General features: G+C 43.8%; 1 protein-coding gene across 4 annotated transcripts in view; it reads right to left on the bottom strand.

The window, feature by feature from the left end:
- Nucleotides 1-15047, bottom strand: part of ARFGEF2 (ADP ribosylation factor guanine nucleotide exchange factor 2) — a 34404-nt gene extending 19357 nt beyond the window's left edge. For 2 of the 4 annotated variants that reach the window (XM_059480586.1, XM_059480588.1), the window contains exons 1-10: nucleotides 5219-5346; nucleotides 4836-4907; nucleotides 4419-4567; nucleotides 3903-4033; nucleotides 3158-3392; nucleotides 2797-2896; nucleotides 2436-2575; nucleotides 1906-2014; nucleotides 1189-1390; nucleotides 330-441 (exon numbers count right to left, since the gene is read on the bottom strand). In XM_059480586.1, the coding sequence (XP_059336569.1) occupies nucleotides 330-441; nucleotides 1189-1390; nucleotides 1906-2014; nucleotides 2436-2575; nucleotides 2797-2896; nucleotides 3158-3392; nucleotides 3903-4033; nucleotides 4419-4567; nucleotides 4836-4907; nucleotides 5219-5246 (1278 nt within the window). In that variant the 5' untranslated portion in view covers nucleotides 5247-5346. Of the gene's footprint in view, nucleotides 1-329; nucleotides 442-1188; nucleotides 1391-1905; nucleotides 2015-2435; nucleotides 2576-2796; nucleotides 2897-3157; nucleotides 3393-3902; nucleotides 4034-4418; nucleotides 4568-4835; nucleotides 4908-5218; nucleotides 5347-5541; nucleotides 5752-5883; nucleotides 6101-6485; nucleotides 6666-7498; nucleotides 7646-8546; nucleotides 8671-9484; nucleotides 9516-14820 lie in introns of those variants that run through there. The other 2 variants (XM_059480589.1, XM_059480587.1) reach the window with 2 other exon arrangements.
- Nucleotides 15048-20510: the final 5463 nt, after the last annotated feature.

The raw sequence follows: 20510 nt of genomic DNA, 5'->3' as shown, positions 1-20510 counted from the left end.
GCTTTGCCACGGCAGCACACGATCCTCCCTTGCTGGCAAGGGACTGCCAGCAACTGACACTGCTCTGTTTCCCTCCAGCCTCCAGGAACAGACAAAATGCACATTCCATTGATGGGGAACCCTCCAGCACTTTACTATAACATAGTGCTTTACTTGCTGTCCCAGGCTTCTCAGTAAACAGCAGGTAGCTGTAGCATTAGGTGCGTCCATGAGGAGCCTTGCACATTCATTTCTCTAAGATATGAACTCCAGAGCAGGGGCACAGAGCTACCAGGGGCAGGGCCAAAGGTACAGGGGCAAAGGTACAAATGTGCTGCATGTAATCTTACAGAGCAGAGGCGTTCCTCTTGGTGCAAGAATTGTGCCAGGTCCTCTGTTGTAGTGCCAAGCATTCCCTGCTCCTGTAGATACTGTATTCCTCTCTTTGGCTTTTTATTAAACCTATTCAGACAAAAACATGGGGAAAGTGACATACAATTAAAAATATAACAGCCCATAAAATTTGAGTTTTACAGAGTCCTCATAAATCAAAGACTCTGTGCTGTAGCTCCATATCTTTTCTTTCTAGTTAGGAAAAAAGTTAAAGAATGTGCAACAAATCTATTACTTGTATCACACCATAGGCTCCACCTCATAAGGTACACTGAGTTGCTGATAACCTTACAAGTTATTGCTGAAAAACCACAAAACTCACATTTTTGAACATGAAAAATTTTACAGTCTACATGAAATGTTAAAAATGTTGCTGTTCAAGATTTTTCTCTAGTATTTTCAGACATGCAGACCTTCAAATAAATGAAAGAGAAGTAAAGCATAGCTGCACAATGATTTAATTCTTCCAACTCTATTTCAATAAAGGGCAACAAATCATATAAGAGCTGCAAGACAACTGTGATCCTCAAACCAACTTCTCTCTAGATGTACACACTCTTGTGGAGCTGAGCCAGTAGAAAGGAAAGCTGGAAAGAAAAAAAAGGAGGAAAGAAAACCCCTTCCACTCCACCCAGAATTTTATGAAACTCCTTTTAACTACAACAGCCTCCAGCACTGGTTTTTCACAACAGCAGGCAACAGTCTTCAGCATTAACATCAATTTATAAGTGCCCCTGCAGGTGTGACTGTGAGACCATAAGAAACAATACATTTTATTTAAAGTGAACTTTTGTTTTCCTGTCATACTGGGCTTACAGTTCTATCCCATGTTCAATTATTTCCTTTTGTTGCTTGATGACTTCAAATTGCTCTGGATCATCTGGGACAGCAGTCTGGGTACCAACACTTCCGACTCCTGATGATACAGTGGAGTCCAAGGAACTGACACTACTCCGTCTCCCTCCAGTGTCCAGGCATCTACCTTCAGCCATTTCCTGTTCAGATGGTTTATATGAACCTATTTACAAACAAGGTGAGACTTAACTTATCCTTGTTCAGTCAAGAGCTTTTAGTTACAGAACTTAACTTTTAAGCGAAATCTACAAGTTAACATCCTTATTTTACCATGTATACTTTTTGGCAGGCTGCACTATACTACATGAAGATGCTCTATTGATGGAAGTCTAAAATAATCCAACAAAAGGCAGAAAACCAGCAGCATCTATGGAGAAATTCCAGTACGTCAACTTAGTAACTCCAAGACTGGTTACATGTCTTGCTCTACATCAGCCTTTATAGGAGACAAGGGCCTGGCTAAATCTCATCCACAGAACCTGATTATTCAAAACAGACACTTGGAGAATCAGTTACTGCAACAGCACTAAGGGCTGTTTGTAAAATACCTCACTTGTGTAAACAAATTGTTAAGGTACAAACCTGGCACTCACACTTCTGAATAGCTTCTAAACAGTGAACAAACACAAGAATTAACTGATTAAATAAACCAGTCTCTCCATACAGAAGCAATCTTACCCAAGCTAGTCTGATGATTGGGGTTCACATAAAGGTCTTTGCTCCATTCTACCATACATTTTAAAATAGAAACCAAACATTCAAGTCCTTTTTTCCTCAGGCTTAGTTCCTAAAACACAAAGAAGAATAATAAAATAAAAAAAGAAAAAACAAACCAACAAACCATGCTGAGCCCATGCTGAACAATCTCTACAATAGTCTCTCTCTAAGGACTGGAAAAGTATAATGTTAAAAATAAAATGCTTATGGTGGAGATATAGCATAAAGTCTGTGTAAAGCAAACCCCACAGACGGTACCACAAACTAAAGAGACCAGAAGCAGCCTGGTCTCACAGTGCAAACAGGCAGCAAAATCACCAAGTAATTAATGGCACTGCTTCAGCATCCAATTGCAAATTATTAAACTAATAAAAAGTAAGTAACATCAGTAAGTTACAGAAAACATGAACCTCTGGAACTATCTGTAACAATGCAAAGATAGCACTGTTTATGAAACAATAGTACCTTATCTTCAAAGCTGTTTTCCTTACCTGTAAAGGTGTCATTCCCAATTCATGCCCACTTCGTCCCTGTGCAATTTTGGATAAATCATTTACAAGACGTTCAAATATATTAGCAGCATTTAAATCACAATCATAGTTTACATAAATATCCACTACACACTGGGCATCTGAAAAGAAAAGGAAATGGAAGTATTAGGATTCTGTGCAATACATTTTTAAAAGGAATCAGCCAGCTGGAGCAGGCACTGCAGATGAATACAGACATTTAATCCAAGCACTCTAGGATCAAATTCAAATTTTCATACTTAAACATGATATGTGACATTTCTTTTCAAAATAATTTTCATCTGCTGCCAGAAGAAGTGATTCTTTTACACAGTGAAAATACCTGCACAAATTCTAGTTAAAGTCTGAATCACCATCCACTTGTGTTCAAAGGAACTTGAAGAAGTCTCTAGAATATTCAGGAAGATCTCTTTGAAGAACACCTGCAAAATAAATAAGATTAAGGACTTGATGATCTGAAACTTATTAGAACCACATCAAATGTACAGATTAATTTCTGTTCAGTAATTTCTCTTCAAGAGTAATATTTCATGTATATTAGAATTTGGATACAATAGTAATGTATTAGTTTAGTAAGCAAACCAAACTAAAAATTAAAATGGAAGTTACAGCTGTCTTTTTAACTTGAGAACAGTATTTTGAGAACTAGAGCATATGCAACTTACAGAATAAAAGTCTCTCACCTCAATCTGCATTTTTAAATGGGTCTTAAAATTAGAAAGCAGTGTGAGGAAGATGGCAAGAGAGAGCTCAAACACATCAGGAACAGAAGAGACTCCATTTTTAGACAATGCTACACAAAGATATTGCTTGATTGCATTGATGAACATTTCATGTGTCCTGAAAACCAGACCAGCATTCTGCAGCACTGAGAGAAGCAGCTGGAGAGACACAACCTTGGAACGCAATTCATGTGATCTAGAAAAAATTCAACATTAAATGTATTTCTATATTTTCTTAGTATATACTTGCATTCAACATTTGCATTCTAGCATTTCTTCTACATCAGGAAGTATTTTGATTCATTTAAATGCAGGAGGCAAGATGGTGGAAATCAGCCAAGTGAATTTTGAACTTCTACCATCCAAATTTGAAATTTTTTTAGTAATATCAACACCTTAGACTAGCCTAATAAATGCAGCTCAGTGCTTCTTAAGCACTTCCCCACTCTCCCACCAAAAGCTTCACAAATACTATAGTCAAGGCCACCCCAACTGGTAAGATTAATAAGCCTATTATACAAAAATCAAAAATCTCAAGTACTGAATTTTTAATAATTTAAAGATATTTCAATCCTAGATTCATCAAGCTAACTAAACCAAGGGCCTGACAAGTGGATTTTGAACACCTGCTTAACTATACAGCAGCAACTTAACTGTCTCTAAAAGCTACCAGGAGAGGACACAATAATAAATGCTGTCACATTACTTGGGATCTGGTGGTCCTTCCCCCAGTGGTTTCATGGAGAGCTTGCACAATGACCTGAACACAAGGAAGGCATCCTTTTGTAGAACATGGGAAAATCTGGCAGCAGCTTGATGTCCAGATACATCTGTTTCCTTGAAAATAAGAAACACAACAAGACCCTCAGCGAGACAAAGAAACAGAGCAATTAGGAGATTCCACAGCTCCTCTGAGAATCAGCTACAGTTTAAACTAAACCTAAACAGGACTACAAGGGATCTGGATCTTTTCACACATGTTGACTGACCCTTTGTCTCTGTCCGCACTCCATATTAAAATACAACTAATATATTAAATTTTAGGACAGGTATTTTCAATATATGCTTAAATTGCAGCTGCTGCTTCCTTTTTGAATCTGAGTAGGACACATACATTAGAGTTTCTGTCCCTTTCTTCTGCCAAATCCCACTCTATTAGTTGTCACAATAAAAACATTTCTTCTTTCATAGATGTATATTGGCATCCAGTGCAATTATTTACCAGATTATCAGTGGAGGAAACAGACTGCCCATCATCTGGAATCCCATTTGTTTGTACATTTTCATTGCTAGAGCCAGAAAGAAGAGTATCCGCAGTCTCTAATGCAGGCAGAGCCTCGCCAGGTTCTGTTACCTGCTTTTCTTCAGCCACTAAAGGGGAAAATGGAAAGATTATTAAAATCATGCAAGAGTTTTCTATCCCACGACTTTGTGAAGCTTTACCACCGAGCAGCAGAGAAGTAGCACTGGTAAACTAGAAAGTTTCTCAGCTATCAGCAAAAGAATATTGTGATACAATCAAAACCTGTTCTTGCTGCCTTAGTAAGTGTTCTTGTCAAGATACTTAATAACAAAAATTACTTCCATGCTTCTATAATCAATACATACGCAACTATTTTAGTTTAGAAGACTTTACTACCTTTCACAGCTGAATCCACCACATCTTCCAAGATGCCTTGAACCATTTCCTTTCCTCCATCAATCGTTTCCTCTAATGAAACACAGAGAGAATTTTTAATTTAGTATTTTTGTTTAGGAAGAAGACTAAAAGGAAAAACATGACAAAGGCAGAAGCATAAAAATTTATCAGTTTCCTTCCTTGAAAACAATTTGTGAGAAGTCATTCAAAAATACTCATTGATGTTCTTTATGCTGTTTGAATCAAACCACTGATATTTTCAATGCAGTTGTTTTGTCATTTTTATTTATCAACCGTTACAAACATTTCTAATTAAGATGCAGTATGTGCTGATAATATGGTCTTCATAATATGCACCATTTTTACCACAGGACTTCAATTACCTGAGAGCAGCTCTGTCACATCCCACATACCATGACAATTCTCTTCCTTTCCTTCCCTTCTGTCAACCTGTTCAAGTCAAATTCCATTACAATCCTCTATAGATAAAGTACACATGGTTTAATTGGAATTCTAGGGAGAACAGGAACCCTTCTGCAGCAGTTATAGTGTAGACACAAGCTGAGGATGGCAGCACACTCTGGAAGTGTACAGAGGAAAGCCAAGGGAGCCAGTCACCCCACCACTGCTCCTCGAAGGTGCCTCAAAGAGCACTTTCCAACAAGCTGGCTGTGAGTGAAAGCAACAGATCCCATGTTGTGCTCACCTGCCGCCAGCATGGTGGGGGCCTGCTGCAGCTCCCCGCGGCCGGGCTCCCCATCGCCGGGCTCCCCATGGCCGGGCTCCCCATGGCCGGGCTCCCTGCGGCCGGGCTCCCCATCGCCGGGCTCCCCATGGCCGGGCTCCCCGCGGCCGGGCTCCCCATCGCCGGGCTCCCCGCGGCCGGGCTCCCCATCGCCGGGCTCCCCGCGGCCGGGCTCCCTGCGGCCGGGCTCCCCATGGCCGGGCTCCCCGCGGCCGGGCTCTCCACCGCCTGGCTCCCCGCGGCCGGGCTCTCCATCGCCGGTCTCCCCGTGGCCGGGCTCTCCATCGCCGGGCTCCCCATGGCCGGGCTCTCCACCGCCTGGCTCCCCGCGGCCGGGCTCCCTGCGGCCGGGCTCTCCACCGCCTGGCTCCCCGCGGCCGGGCTCCCCGTTGGCCAGCGCGGTGCCAGCTCTGCCTCCCCAGGAGCCGTGCTGCCGCTGCCCCGGCCTCGGGGACCGCGGCCCCGCCACTGCGGGGGACTGCGGCTTCTGCGTTCGCTCTGCTTCTCTGGACTCCTGCAACTTGGAAAACACATACGGAAAGGTTCATCTAAATACAGAATACACTGAGGGAAATCCTGTCTCAAGTCTTAGCATGAAACTACAACCACTTGGCCAGTAAGATTAAAAAGATACACTTCAAGTTTATTTGAAAAGCATCATTTGTTTATCTAATGCCATTTGGCAGAAGCTATGGTGCGAAATCTTGTTATCAGCAGAGCACGTCACCTTTTATTTTCAACTCAGTCAGTGTGCCTCACTGCACAATTTGACAGGTTTTCTAACGTGATGAATCAACAGATATGCAACTACAATGACAGATTCATTAAAAACAATAATAGTAAAAAAGTTTTCTGTCATTTTCAAGCCTAAACATTTGAGATGTGAAAAAGTAATAGCTACTTACAGCTTGGTTTTCCATCCGTGTAAAAATTACATTTAACATCTGTGTAAGGGTAGCTTTGGCAGTTGTCTGGTTAATAAGATTTTTACTGGCTAGATAGATGTTGTAGCAGGTTCTAACAGTTTGAAGAATTGTTCCTTCATGAATTTCTATATATGGAGATGTTACTGCAGTGAGAAGAGCCTAGAAAAGTCCATAACACAGTAAAAATGAAACCTAGGCAAGTAGACAGCAATGCTCCTCATGCATCTCTTCCGAAATACTCACTGGGTTTGCTACTAAACACAGATATAATTTTTTTAGGCTTTACAAGCAACAACACTTCAAATCAAAGAAAGTTCAAAAGGACTTCCACATCTCTGCTCTCTCCTGAGCTGTTCTTAGAGGGTCTTATCAAAACTAAATTTCCACCAACTGAGATACTCCACCTCCAAAAAAATTTACTAAATTCCATAGCTTCATTTCCACACAAGAGCCAATAGGCCTACACTAATGTCCAGTTGGATTACTGGAAGGTTCATGAACTTCCAACCTCAGCTACAGCAGCCCAAGAAGATTTCAGAACCAGAATACACACTACTGATGGACATTACTACGCCTTGTTTAGGAAATACACTGGCAAAATGGCCAGGGGAGCAGACAGGCTTGAACAGCATTCCATGGCACTGCATCCCAGTTCCAGGGCCTGCTATTAGGGCTGAAAGCAATTCCCTGGCCTGATGGAAGTAGGCATAGCGAGCCTCTACGAGGAGCACCAATTTGTCGGAGAGATGGTTTATCTCAGAAAGGACAAACATTTTAAAAATATTCCTTTACATTCTGCTCTCCCAACAGGAAGTATATTTTCCTCACCAATTCTGCCCTGGTGGAAGCCTCCCTGAAAGCAGCGACACATAGGACAATGTAAGAAATGGAGCAAATGAGCCCTCAGTAATATTTTGTCTTTTTTTTTTCAGTTACAAAATGAAAGAGAGAAAGCAAATGAATGTTGCACCAAAATGAATTGAATAAAATACCTTAATTATCTGCAGTTGTACTCCTTCATCTGTTTGAGGACCCTGAAAGCAATTGCAAATGGTTTCCACTATTCGGTCAATCAGCCGTTTTCCGGGTGCTCCGCTGTCCGGAGCATTGCCAGTGATGTGCCCATATGCAATGAGTTTCTAGGTAGAAAGAATGCAGCTTAGATGACCATATATTGTTAAGAAAAACAGTTTAGCACAGCATAAAAAGGTGTGTTTAGATAGCATACCTCACTTAACTAGTTTTAATGTACAAATTTAACACTATCTACAGTCTGGTCAGCAAATACTTTGACAGCTCATATATGTGGACAAAAGAGATTTTAGTACGACAGAAAAGCTTTTTCAACTTGAGCCATTTCTTCATAATATAACCAGAGAAAAAAATTTAAACACCAGAGTGTGACTTCCTCTGTCACGTCAGAACCACAAGAAACCCCTTGGTAAGACTCCTCGCAGAGCACGACAGATGAAGCACCTTTACTGCCTGGTGTAAGGATCCCCCAGCCCCAGCAAAGGGGCTACAGCAGGGCAGCCACACTCCTCCCTGTGCCCAGTGCCCGGCCGAGCGTGACCCCAGGCAGGGCCAGCCTGCTGCGACCCTGGGGGACACGGCCTGCCTGCTGTCACCCCGGGGTGGGGACCCTCCCGCTGTCACCCCAGGATGCGGACCTGCCTGCTGTCACCCCGGGGCAGGGACCTACCTGCTGTCACCCCGGGGGACACGGCCTGCCTCCTGTCACCCCAGGATGGGGACCTGCCTCCTGTCACCCCAGGGGACACGGCCTGCCTCCTGTCACCCCAGGATGCGGACCTGCCTGCTGTCACCCCGGGGCAGGGACCTACCTGCTGTCACCCCAGGGGACACGGCCTGCCTCCTGTCACCCCAGGATGGGGACCTGCCTGCTGTCACCCCAGGGGACACGGCCTGCCTGCTGTCACCCCGGGGCAGGGCCACTCCTTGCTGCGGGAGCTGCGTGCCAGATCTGGTCACTGCAGCTTTCTCCATCTCACTCTGACCAAGCTTATCCATAACACTTACCTGTAAACAATCCAGGGAAGTACTGACAATGCGTGGAGACTTTGACTGGCAGGCCAGCTCAAATGGAAGGAAATATTTATCTGCTTCAATGAAATTTGCTTTTGGTGGAGCAGCAGTGCCTTCTCTAGGTCAGATACAAAGAATTATTAATTTTTCTAAGCATGTATCTCACAGTGAAACACACTTTCTTCTTTTTTTGAATTTAAAGCTAAATTATGCACAGCAGCATACAAATGTACTGCAGCTTTCCTCCATATACTTTCTTAAACAAAGATCAATTTTCTTTAAAAATCACACAAAACCCATTTTACATTTATTTATATTCTATCTGATCTTTTTCGTATCTTCTTCAGCTTAACTCTTCCCTCGCTATACTCCAACACTGTCCCACTACCTGAAATATTGGAAAACTCCTACACAACTGCTATATCTACCCATGTTAATCAAAATGGATTAAACTGTGCCCATAAGCAGAACACTAAGCAAACAGAAACACATCTGGAGACCCAGTTGCTCTTTTTCAATTATAGCACAGTGCTGGAAAACTTTTTTAAAACTTTTATTGCCGCAATATTTAAATTGGTCTTCTTGATCTAGGTAATAAAGAGTACATGCTATCAAACAGAGGGTATGTACTGCTCCCCATAACTTCCTATCAGGCCACTGAGTCCAGTAAAAGGAAGCAAAAAAACGGCACCTTTTAGAAATTTCACAATTCTTTTTCCTGGTGAAATTCATAGGCAGTTATGGCTTGAGTACCCACAGCCACAAACATTGTGTAAGTGAAACACACAGGCCAGGCCACGTGTTCTTGGCAGAAAGGTGGGTCTGGGTATTTACAAACTCACTGCTATAATGTATATACACTCTTACACTTCCCCAAAATTATTCCATTTGATCTCATCACACCCTTCTGTTTAGAGTAATTAATAATTTACCTTTGCTTTTCCAGCTCACTTTTTATTTCATCTGGAAGAGAAAAAAATGCAAGCCTTAGTTATCATTATCAATAACACAGTAATAAAGCTAAGATGTTTAAATCCAGTTTTGCACTTCAGTATTTGCTAGTCCATTCCTGTAACACCTCGGCTTCAGAGATCACAGTTTCACCAGTTATTGAAAGGTGTAAGCACTGAGGCCTGGGGGCTTCAGGGTCAGTAGGAACTTTGCAGCTCTGTGACAGCCCAAAGCCAGCACAACCATCCCCTGATTCTTTAGGCTTCAACAGGAGAGGAGACAACAGAATGGAGGCTGTTGGTAAGAAATGATCAAGGTTTTCTGTGTAAATCTTGCACAGCATCACTTCTTAAACCACTGTGTTTTTAATTCCAGGATCCAGCTGGCCTACCAATCAGGTGACTAGTCAGAAATTCAGTTCAGCAAATTTCAATTCAGGCCTTTTGATTTAATTACCTTCCCCACCTTTAACATCATATAATCCAAAGAGCTACTGAGAATGTATGTGACCCACCAATGAATCGTGCCCCAATGTATTGTGTTTTGATGTGCCTTGCTCTTAGCACGGCGCATTCCCATAGCATGCAGGAACTGCTGCTTAAAACATGGACTCTTCTGGGTAGCTTTACACCTTCAGAACGCTTAGTCCTGCCTCCAGGTCTTGGCAGAGAAAGACATATTTTAGCTATAGCTACAATCCCAAGTACAGCAGGATTCTAGGGTCAGCAAAAACATAATTAATGCTGTATTTCAGACACCCTGTAGAACTAAGGCATACAGAGCTTTTTCTTAATGAAGAAATTTTTCTAATGCAAAAATTTCCACTAAGTTTCATTTTCTTTCAAGGAGATTATTTCCCCCCATACTGATTGTTTTGCAAAGTAAAGAACGTGTTGAATTGAAAGATTCATAAAGACTATAGTCTTAAGGAGACATGATCATGCCCATCTTTACTGATACTTGTCATAGATCTTGCACTGGAAAAATAGTGCAAGAATAATATCCCATATTAGAGCAACAACAATTTAACTCTCAGAAGTACTCTGTAAACAGCAACAAAAAAGATCAAACCAAGGCCTGACCAAGTTCCCCACAATTTTATTATAATAAAAGCTTTTCTAAAGACATATGAAAATATCTTCACCACAACAGTATTTTAACAGATAATACTGGCAGAAAAGAATAAATGAAAGGACAAAAGGAAGCTGCAGGCACACTTCTGCTACTGATTGCACCAAAACAGTTTGAAAATCTCCACATCTGAAGTACTCATTTGGTGGTCTGACCATCACAAGTGAGTGAAACAGAAATAGTTGCCTAATTGAAGGCTGCTGCCAAGAACAGCTTGCCAAGCCCTAACCAGACACAGCCAGCTTCCAGAAACCGCCCGCCACTGGTCCTGTTTTCCTCCAGTCACAGGAGGAAGGGGCACAGCTCAGCTCCCTCCTGCAGCTACAGAACACAGTCCCAGTATTGGTCAACATCTGGTCACGCCAGCACAATGCTGACCCTTCACTTAGTGCTTCAGGTACCAGAGCTCCCTGTCTCTCCCAAGGCGCCTCCTTCAGTCAGAAACATCTTCAACCCCTGCGCTGCCCATCTAAGTCCAGCAGCATTCCTCCCAGGCAACAGACCTGGAACAAGAATGGCCTTGCAGCAATTTCTTCCAGAGTTTCTGGCCATAAAAGCAGGATAAAGCTGACATTGGGTAGCTGCCTTTCTCTAGCAGATGGATAGGTTCAGTTCACTTGTATTGAAAACTACACATTAAAGCAGAGGACATTTGTTGTCTGCCTGCAGCTCAATGCCTGCTCTGTGGCCTTAGAGTCAGGTTTGTGTCAGTGGCAGCAAGCAAGCCCCTGGGCAAAAAATGGCTTGATCTGGCACAAGGACACGGGCCGTGGTCCGAGCAGCAGGCAGCAGGGCCAACACAAACACGTGGAGCAGCAGCCAGAACTTCCCTCTCGCAGGACAGTAAAGCCAACAACCGCATTGCCGAAGCGCAGCCTGCCTGGGACTCCAGGCAAAGCCCAACAGGTACGGATCACACAAGGCTGTGCACAGCCCTTCGGAAAAGGGCCGGGGCAAGCCGCGCTCTGCTCTCTGCCCCAGCGCTCTCCGAATTCACTGCACAAGGCCAAACAAAGAAACACCACTTACTTTGGACATCTGTCATTTATACACCGAGACTTCCTAAACACAAAACCAGATTCCTAAGTGAAGGCAGGGCTGAAAAGATTTTAACTTGTTAACAAGCTAACTGAACAAATTCTGTTGTTCACAAAGCTTGAAGATCTGTATGTGGAGCTGCCCAGGCTATCAGACAAGGCTGCAGAACTGGGGTGGCTGCACAGTATGTCATTAAAAACAGCCCCGCTAGGGCAGGAGTAATAGTTTATGTGAGTGACCCAGATGCACAATTATGAACTGTGGGGATACAGACTGTCAGTATTCCACTGCAAAATTTTCAGGATAATTTCAGGAGGTTTATTAAGAATCATGTGTATGTGGAGCTTCATGTAAATGAAAATGCTCATTATGCAACTATTTTTATACAATAAAATGGTCTGTCGAAAACAAACTTTCTTCAGAACAGGGTTTTCTAAAGCAGAGCAGAACAGAACAGCTTCTCTGTTTAAAACCCTCAGTTTCTCCCGGTCTCCCCCAGGACTTACTGGCACTACAACTACAGGAGACAACCGTTACACCTACTGATGAAGCAAGAGACTGAACGAAGGAATCTATTCAAACTCTGCTTACTTAACATTAACACTGTGTATTTCAAAGGAGGGCATGGAAAGAGGCAAAAAACCCAAAAAAACACCACTGCGAAGTGTTTTGTTCCTTTTCCTCCACACTTGTGTTTCTGTCCTTTATGCACCTATGTTACTTCTGATTTTTACAAGGTCATGTGTATTTTGTAGTCCAAAACTGATCAGTATTAGCCCAGTGAAAGGACTGAATTACAAGGAAAAAAGGGTAAGAAGAATTTAAATTTAGAAAAATTAAAGTAATTAAAATTTTAAAAAATTAAGAAAAATTAAAACAATTAGAATTAAAGAATACCTATATTTCCTACACAAGAGAGACAGCAACATTTCATAGTAATTTACCTAAAGTCTCAGGAGCTACACGTACAAATTAATACAGAACTCATGTAAGAAAACAAGAGCATCATTCCCACAGTTAGAAGCTTCTTTCTCTCTCACCAAACAACAAATGTAAAGCACAGATAAGCAATAGAAACACTACTGCAGTAACACCATAGCAGAAGCCATAAAAACTGGTTCATTTCTATTAGGCAGCTGTAGAATACACCCATTTCTCCCTATTTGGAAAAAAAAAATCATCTTAGATTCCCTCGTCCCAGGAGCAGATATCAGCTACACATGCTCCACGCCTGTGTTGCCTGGTTTATAAGTGGCACAATGCCACAAGGCTCCAATAAAAACACTGCTGCATAGAGAAGACTGCACAGCAAAAGGGATTTAGTAAGTAGAAATGGATTATCTGAAGTATTACTTGGAGAAAAGTGCAGCAGACAACAGATGACACAATGACCACTTTCATAAAGTAACTACATTTCTTTCAAACAGAATTAATTTTATTCAGTGTTAACTGGACTTTTTATTATTATTCACAGCATTGAAGCTTCTTTCATTCCTGACAGTTTCTGCAGGTTACAAAGTTTGGCCTGAATTCTTCAGACTGCCAGTAACATTCTTCCGACATTTCCTCACGTATTTACTATTGCACAGAACTTGAAAATTAAGTTGACACTTTTGGAACTGTCATAGTCTTAGTTAATACAAAGTATATGCTTAATTAAAATTAAGTATATGGAAATAAGACTGATTTTTTCATTCGAGAAAAGAAAAAAAAAAGGCTCAATCAAAATAGAATAAAGTTTGGGAGGGAAAATCACATGTAAATAAAAGAAACCCCATTCCTGTAAGCAACCTAAAATAATCAAGTAATATTCACCAAATGTAACAGAGATCCTCCCATACAGTCATTCAGGCCCCTAACAGTTGGTCAACATAAGGTTATCTCTTTATGCTGATCTCTGCTTTAGACCAGGAAAGCCCACGGACTCCTTTCCAAAGCAGTCCACCACAAGAAGCATTCATTTTTATTCTGTCCACCACAAGAGCATTAGCTCCCCTCCCACAGGCTGCACCTTAGAACACGCAGGCACAGCCATAACCCAAGCGGCAGGTGCCAACACTCCTGCTGCACAACACGCCTCCCAAAATCACCGCCTGCAATGCCTCAGCAAGCACCGGCCTTCACCAGGCATCTTACAAGGAAGTTCCCTTTCTCAGCCTCTAGATATATTTATATAGCAGCAAAACAGGACCTCAGCCCAGTAAATGGGATCAGTGCATGTGGGGGCAGCTGGGGAAGAGATTAGGAAAAGGAACTCATTAGGAAAAGCAGTCTCTAACTGCTGGGGCATATGTGTTTACACTACAGGTAGCTCCTGCGGATCTCTGGCAGTAAAGACTGCTGGAAGATAAAAATGACAGCATTTCTTTAAGCTCGCTCTGCCTGAGACAGAACTTGCACCTGCCCAGCCTCCTTACATACCCAACCTGTCCTTTCTTGTCTTGGATACATGAAATGCTCCCAATTCAAAGGAAATTATTGATGGGAAGCAACCAAAGCTGAAAGAGAAATGTCACTTTTGCAAATTAAGAAAGGGCCACAGAGAACTCCAGCTGCAGAGCTCTACTATTCTCCTCAGTTTATCTTTTCCCTCTCTGTGACACACCGTATGTTGTCAGAACTTTTACCACAGAGACCTTTACATAAGCTTGTACTTGCAGATTTCAGGACCAGCCCACCAACTTCACAAAAAGCGCTGCCAGATCTGAAAACATCACAGGTATTACGTGTACTTGGCCAAAATGCTAACAGTCCTCAGCCAGTCCAAACACGACCTGGAGATCAGGTCAGATTTAACATCCCGAGAAGCTCTGAGACTCCCTAAGTCGACGGCCTTAAAAACTCTTGTTTCCCAGTCCAAAAGCTGCAATTAATTTTCTCAAAACCGAAGTGGCAAGACCAAGACCCTCCTGTTTCACATCGAGACCAGAACTTATTAAAACAGGTATTTGGGGGCTTTCCCCTCGTATTTGAACGTCCTGTACTGCAGGGAGAACTCTCTCCCTCCGCTCCAAGGTCCCGAGAGGATCTCCCGCATCCTGCCGGGACGCGAGCTGGAGGGCACATGTGCCGGAGGGCTGGGCCCCTTCCACCGCCGCGCCCCGCGTGCCCTGTGCGGGCCGGGCCGGGCCGGGCCGGGCCGACTCACCCAGCGCCACCTGGCAGGCTCTCCGCAGCTGCCCGTGCGGGGGCCGCTTCGCCTCCTTCTCCGCCAGGATCTTCTCCAGGGCCCGCGAGACGAACATGCTCTTAGTGCGGGCGTCCTGCTCGTGAGCCGGTGGCTGCATGACGAGGCGGGGGCAAGCGCCGGGCGGGCGCTCGGGCCCGCGGCACCACCCGGAAGGGACGCGCCTCCCTCAGCGGCCGCGCCGCCGCCGCCACGGCGCCGCCATGTTGGCACCGTCACGTGACTCGACACGGCCCTGGCCCCGCCCGCAGGGCTGCGCGTGATGGGGGCGAAGCGAGGGGCGGAGCCCGGGGGGTGGAGCGAGGGCTGAGCCAAGGGCGGGGCGGAGGGCGGGGCGGAGGGCGGGGCGGAGGGCGGGGCGGAGGGCGGGGCGATGGGCGGGGCGGAGGGAGGGGCGATGGGCGGAGATGAGGGCGGAGCCTGAGGCTGAGGGCCGGGTCCGTCGTTCTGGAGAAAAGCTGTAAATTACTGCCCGGGAGGCCGCCTCGGTGGAATGTTGGATTTTATAACGCTTCTAACCTAAGTATCTCCCCATTCGCATTATCCCTGTTAACTCTCCCACAGTCTTGTAACGAGGCATGGAGAGAGAGCACGTCTGAAAGAGCCAAAGTCATATATTAATGAGGACTCACTAAAAATTAAATTTTCAGTCACAGAAATTAACCCTCTGTTAATAACCTTATACCTAATTGAATCTTCTCCCTTTACCCTTTGCCTAGGTAAAGCACGTCGCAGCTGAAATGCAGTTCAGGGCTCCAAAGCCAGCAGGACGTGTGTCCGTGTTTGCTCCATTGACACCCTCCTCGCTCTATTAACCACCACTGCACACAGACGTCACTTCATGCAAGTTCCACAAAGATCTCCTTCAAATCCACATGGCCACATCTAATGGAGAATACAGGAGCACATTCAGTTCTCTAGATTGCAGTTTTGCTTCCTTTTTCTCAAACAGCAGGACGCTAACTCTTAAAATGTCATCAATGGACCTTTAGTGTTGATTTGTCAAGAACTGCAATTTTTGTCCCCAAAACCACTAACAAGGGTTCTGAACATCTGTGCAAAGCATCAGTTTAGTATTATTTCCCAGGGAAAATTTACCTGTGCTTGTATTTTCAGATACATATTTTCTAAATATGCTCCCAGTAAGAAATGTGACTGCAAACCCAACCTCCAATGTACACGTCTGGATGCTCCTTTCACTTACACTGCTGCTCATTAAGGGTAATTCTACTGTTATCACTGAAATTACAGGGATGCAGAAGTGACATAACTAAAAGACAAATAAGGGCCTGAATCTTTTTTGAGAGTTGCTGACTTAGTTATTGACACAAAAGGAGGCTGTAATTACTGTCAGCAGCATTGCAGAACTAATTAAGCAGCAGAACTCTTCACATATTGTCAGCCAAATTATCAGTTCTGATTTTAGGGTTTTTATCATGGGACAGGATTAGTTCTCAGGAGAGAAGCAAATGGATACAGGCTAGTTTTCAGAAAATAGATTGAACAGATGGTTTAACAGAGATTTTTTTAAAAAATTTCTCTCAGGCAAAACCCCATTTTTGAAATCATGGACTAGTATCTGAATTCATAGGTGTAGGGCTACACTGAGGTTATGGTTTGGATTTCAAAGAGCCCAGATTCAGTAGCAGGCCTCAGTTTCAGCGAGCTCTCCGACTGCCAGGTGAAGAGCACAGAGCTGGTGGATGACGCTCCCCGAGCTGAGGTTTGGTTATGGCCAAGGGCTCCTTTCACCTGAACACCAAATGCACCTGGGCTTCCCAGCACATGGCATAATGCCTCAGTGTCTCCCAGCCCACAGAAGGTCTCAACCACCAGAGACAGACAGTTCTAAAGTCTAATTAGGCCTGCTCAGTGCTCTCCTTACACTGACATCACCGTGTAATAACTAAATGTACTGAAAGAGTAATGGGGTTGATATCATTCTCACAACTATTTTCAAATATTCTTTTCCTCAAAGTATTTTAGGATTACAGTAGCTGATTTCTGAGGGAAGGATGTGAGTCATTTGGCTAATTCCAAGGCAATGCAGCCCGGTGCAATGCTGCTACTGAGCACAGCGCCGTGCTGCAGAGCGTAGCTGCACAGTGCGTGTCGCTGGCTGCAGGCAAACAAAGAAAGAAAGCCTTTCCAGTGGGAGAGAAGGCAGACCAAGGGAGAAGATATACATGTATCTGCATGCATCTGCTTGCCAGTGGATTCAGTGCCAATTACAAGAATTACTATTAAACTGCTGTAAATAGCTCATTGTGGCAAATGCATCTGTAGTGCGAAACATAAATCATGAGCAAACAATGCCTAACAGGTGGACGGAGTTCACAGTTTGGACAAGCTACTTCCTTGGCAAGAAGCTCTCTGGATATCTGCCCAGAGGCCAGGTGCTCGGTACTGACTGGCAGGACTAACCTCACAGCACTTTCCCACTGGCATGTTGCTGCATAGCTTGTTTTAGGAAGGAAACCACAGTCTAAAAATAGATGCCGAATGGACAGGAAAATTCTTGGAAAACCAGCACTGGTCTGTATAGTAGCTTAGTTCCCAGTCAAGCATTAGCATAGAACTTCTTTTCCCTTCTTCTGCCTATTTTTAATAATTTCATTTGGGACTGATTCTATTTGTTCTGCCTGGCTTCCAGCCACTTTTCCTGATGTCCAGTAATGTACTTATTAGTGGATTTCCCAGGGGGTCCTCATTTGATTCACTGTCTCAACTCTCTAATTTTTTCCAGTTCAACAATGCATGCCCTGAAATCAATAAATACACATAGTAAAGCATTCTCCCACTGCTAGCAATATAATTAGGTAACTACTAAGAGAGTAATTATACAAGTATTTATGTGATATTAGCATTTCACCATGATCTGTATAGACAATGCTCTCCCTTTCATTCCCACTATTTTCTTCAAATCCCAGTCTTAGACCATCTGTATCTTCTGACCCTCTGACTGCCAGCAGCCTCACACAGAACTTGCACTCCAGCCCAGAGAAGCTCTGTAATGTGAAAAAAGGACAGACAATATATCGAAACAGTGCTGTGCAATGTCATGAGATTAAAAGAAAAATCACTTGGCAGGAGAGGCACTGGAGCTGTTTGTCCACGGAGCTGGGCCATGGTGGGCAGGAGCTGCTGCTGCCAGCCCTGCACTGCTGCCAGCCCTGCATTGCTGTCAGCCCTGCACCTCTGCCAGCCCTGCACTGCTGTCAGCCCTGCATTGCTGCCATCCCTGCACCTCAGCCATCCCTGCACCCCTGCCAGCCCTGCACTGCTGCCAGCCCTGCACCCCTGCCAGCCCTGCACTGCTGCCAGCCCTGCATCGCTGCCACCCCTGCACCTCTGCCAGCCCTGCACCTCTGCCAGCCCTGCATCACTGCCACCCCTGCACCTCTGCCATCCCTGCACCTCAGCCATCCCTGCACCTCAGCCATCCCTGCATCGCTGCCACCCCTGCACCTCTGCCAGCCCTGCACCTCTGCCAGCCCTGCATCGCTGCCACCCCTGCACCTCTGCCATCCCTGCACCTCAGCCATCCCTGCATCGCTGCCACCCCTGCACCTCTGCCAGCCCTGCACCGCTGCCAGCCCTGCATTGCTGCCAGCCCTGCACTGCTGCCACTGCCTGCATTGCTGCCAGCCACCGCCCAGCTCTCAAACCTGACTGCAGCACTTCTGCTCGCTGCTGGGATTTGCCTTTTAGCCCAATATTTTACCCTAAATTAAGTTACAAAGGATAATAGCAGTATTTTGAATAGGTGAGGTTTATGCAATTTTAAGTAAATGCAAATTAAATTATTCTTTCCTTATAAAGCCATCAGGACAGATCAGATTTGCCGTTCTCTCTCTCACAAGAGAACTTGAACTTTCTTATAAAAAAACCTGAAATACATACTTTGGCTATAGTCCAAATCTGCATTTTCATTTTTCTCACATTTCAAAGGATCGGCATCCTGTCTGCAGAAACTAGACAATTACCCCACAGAATAATTTTGTTAAATTAAATCAATTTTGTTTGGACCTTTCAATCAAAACCAAGTTAGAAATTTTTTTTCACTTGTCCTGTCAGAAGGAGCCGATGCTGAGATCAGCTGTGGTACCAGACTCGTGTGAAGGTATCGCAATAAATCACGTATGCTGGACGGAAGCAGACACAGACACTTCGATGCCGAGCTGCGGCCTCTGTTCCTTGTTATGATAACAAATAATATGTAACCATAAGAGGATGTGTTAGGAATATAACTATTCAGACAAGCAGAGATTGCAATAGAATCTGAATATCAGACCTTAAATCAAAATGTTCACGTATTCAAATATTATTGCCCTGATGGCCCATGTTATTGAACAACCATTGCTCTCACTGATAGCAGCATGTGTTTCTGATGAGCAGCAGTCCTAAACACAGTCATTTTAAGAGCTTAATATATTCAGGCTTGAAAATTTCTAACTATTTTCCTTTTATAGTGTTTAGAACTGTATCTAAGCCACAAAAGTCTGCAATTACCTAAATACAGAGAAACATTAGAAACAACATGTTTTGAAAACAACAAAAAGTGCATTTATTTTTAAAGGATAGCAGCCAAAGTGAAGGAGCAGTTGGGAAAAATATTTTTGCCAACTCCTGCGTTTGCCTGCAGAGTGAGAAGTGTAATTGTTTGGAAAGATGCAAATGCAATTGAGTCGCTCCCACACCCTGAGGTGCTGGAGAGGTGGAAGACCCAGGGCTGGATAATCACTCACTTGCAAATTTCCTGTCTGAGAGGTGATAATGAGACTTTATTTGCCACACAAGCAAGTGCTAGTTGGAGTTGTGTGTATCCGAATGGCACACAACTGGCTGTTCCACGTTGTTTGTGCACAGAACAGCCTGCTTTGCACAGCACTCTGCTTGTCACCAAGGCAAGTGTGTAATGAGGTAGATTTTGTTGACACAAACCTTGTACTCAGTAAAAACAAAGGAAACAGAATACTAAGCTAGTGAAGATCCTGGTTTTCAATTTTAGTGGGTTTCGATCAGGATAACTTCAATCAGAAGATATGAGTAACACTATGAGGAATTAAAATAAGTGACCTTCTCTCTGACCTTTAATCCGATCTTTATTTCTCATAACTTCTTGTAAGAAACTCAGAGTATCATCAAGAAATGTCCCTAGCTTTATCATACAGTACAGACCTTAGTCGTGTATGTGCAGAACTCTTTATGTCTTTCCCAAAGGCAGGTCCTCGGCTCCTTGATTCAGATTTAAGAAGGCTTGTTTCCTTTCCTCTCAGCAGGAAAGGCTTCCTCTCTCTGCTCATTACTGAACTCATTTATTCTTGAGTTGCAGTTGGGTATTCTTCAGAGGAATCTTCATTGAGACAAAAGGAGCTTTGTTTTGGTTTGGCTTATTGTATCTTCTTCCTATTGGACTAGAATTAAAATGTGTAACTCAACAGGTCCAGTGAGCTATTCAGTCGCTCTTATTTTATTTAAGCTTCTCTTTCTTTGTCCTTGCAATATTTCCCAAATGCTTTATGAGACTAAATGTTACTGGATCAGAAGAAACATATTGAATAAACTGAAACGTTGTGTGTAGAAATTGGGTCTGTGGAACTGATCCTTTCTCTCTCCTTCCAGAGTGGTTAAGATTATAAAGTGCAAAA

Source organism: Ammospiza nelsoni, chromosome 12, assembly GCF_027579445.1.
Source record: "Ammospiza nelsoni isolate bAmmNel1 chromosome 12, bAmmNel1.pri, whole genome shotgun sequence".
Taxonomy (NCBI): Eukaryota; Metazoa; Chordata; class Aves; order Passeriformes; family Passerellidae; genus Ammospiza; species Ammospiza nelsoni.
This window is presented reverse-complemented; position numbering and strand designations above follow the sequence as displayed.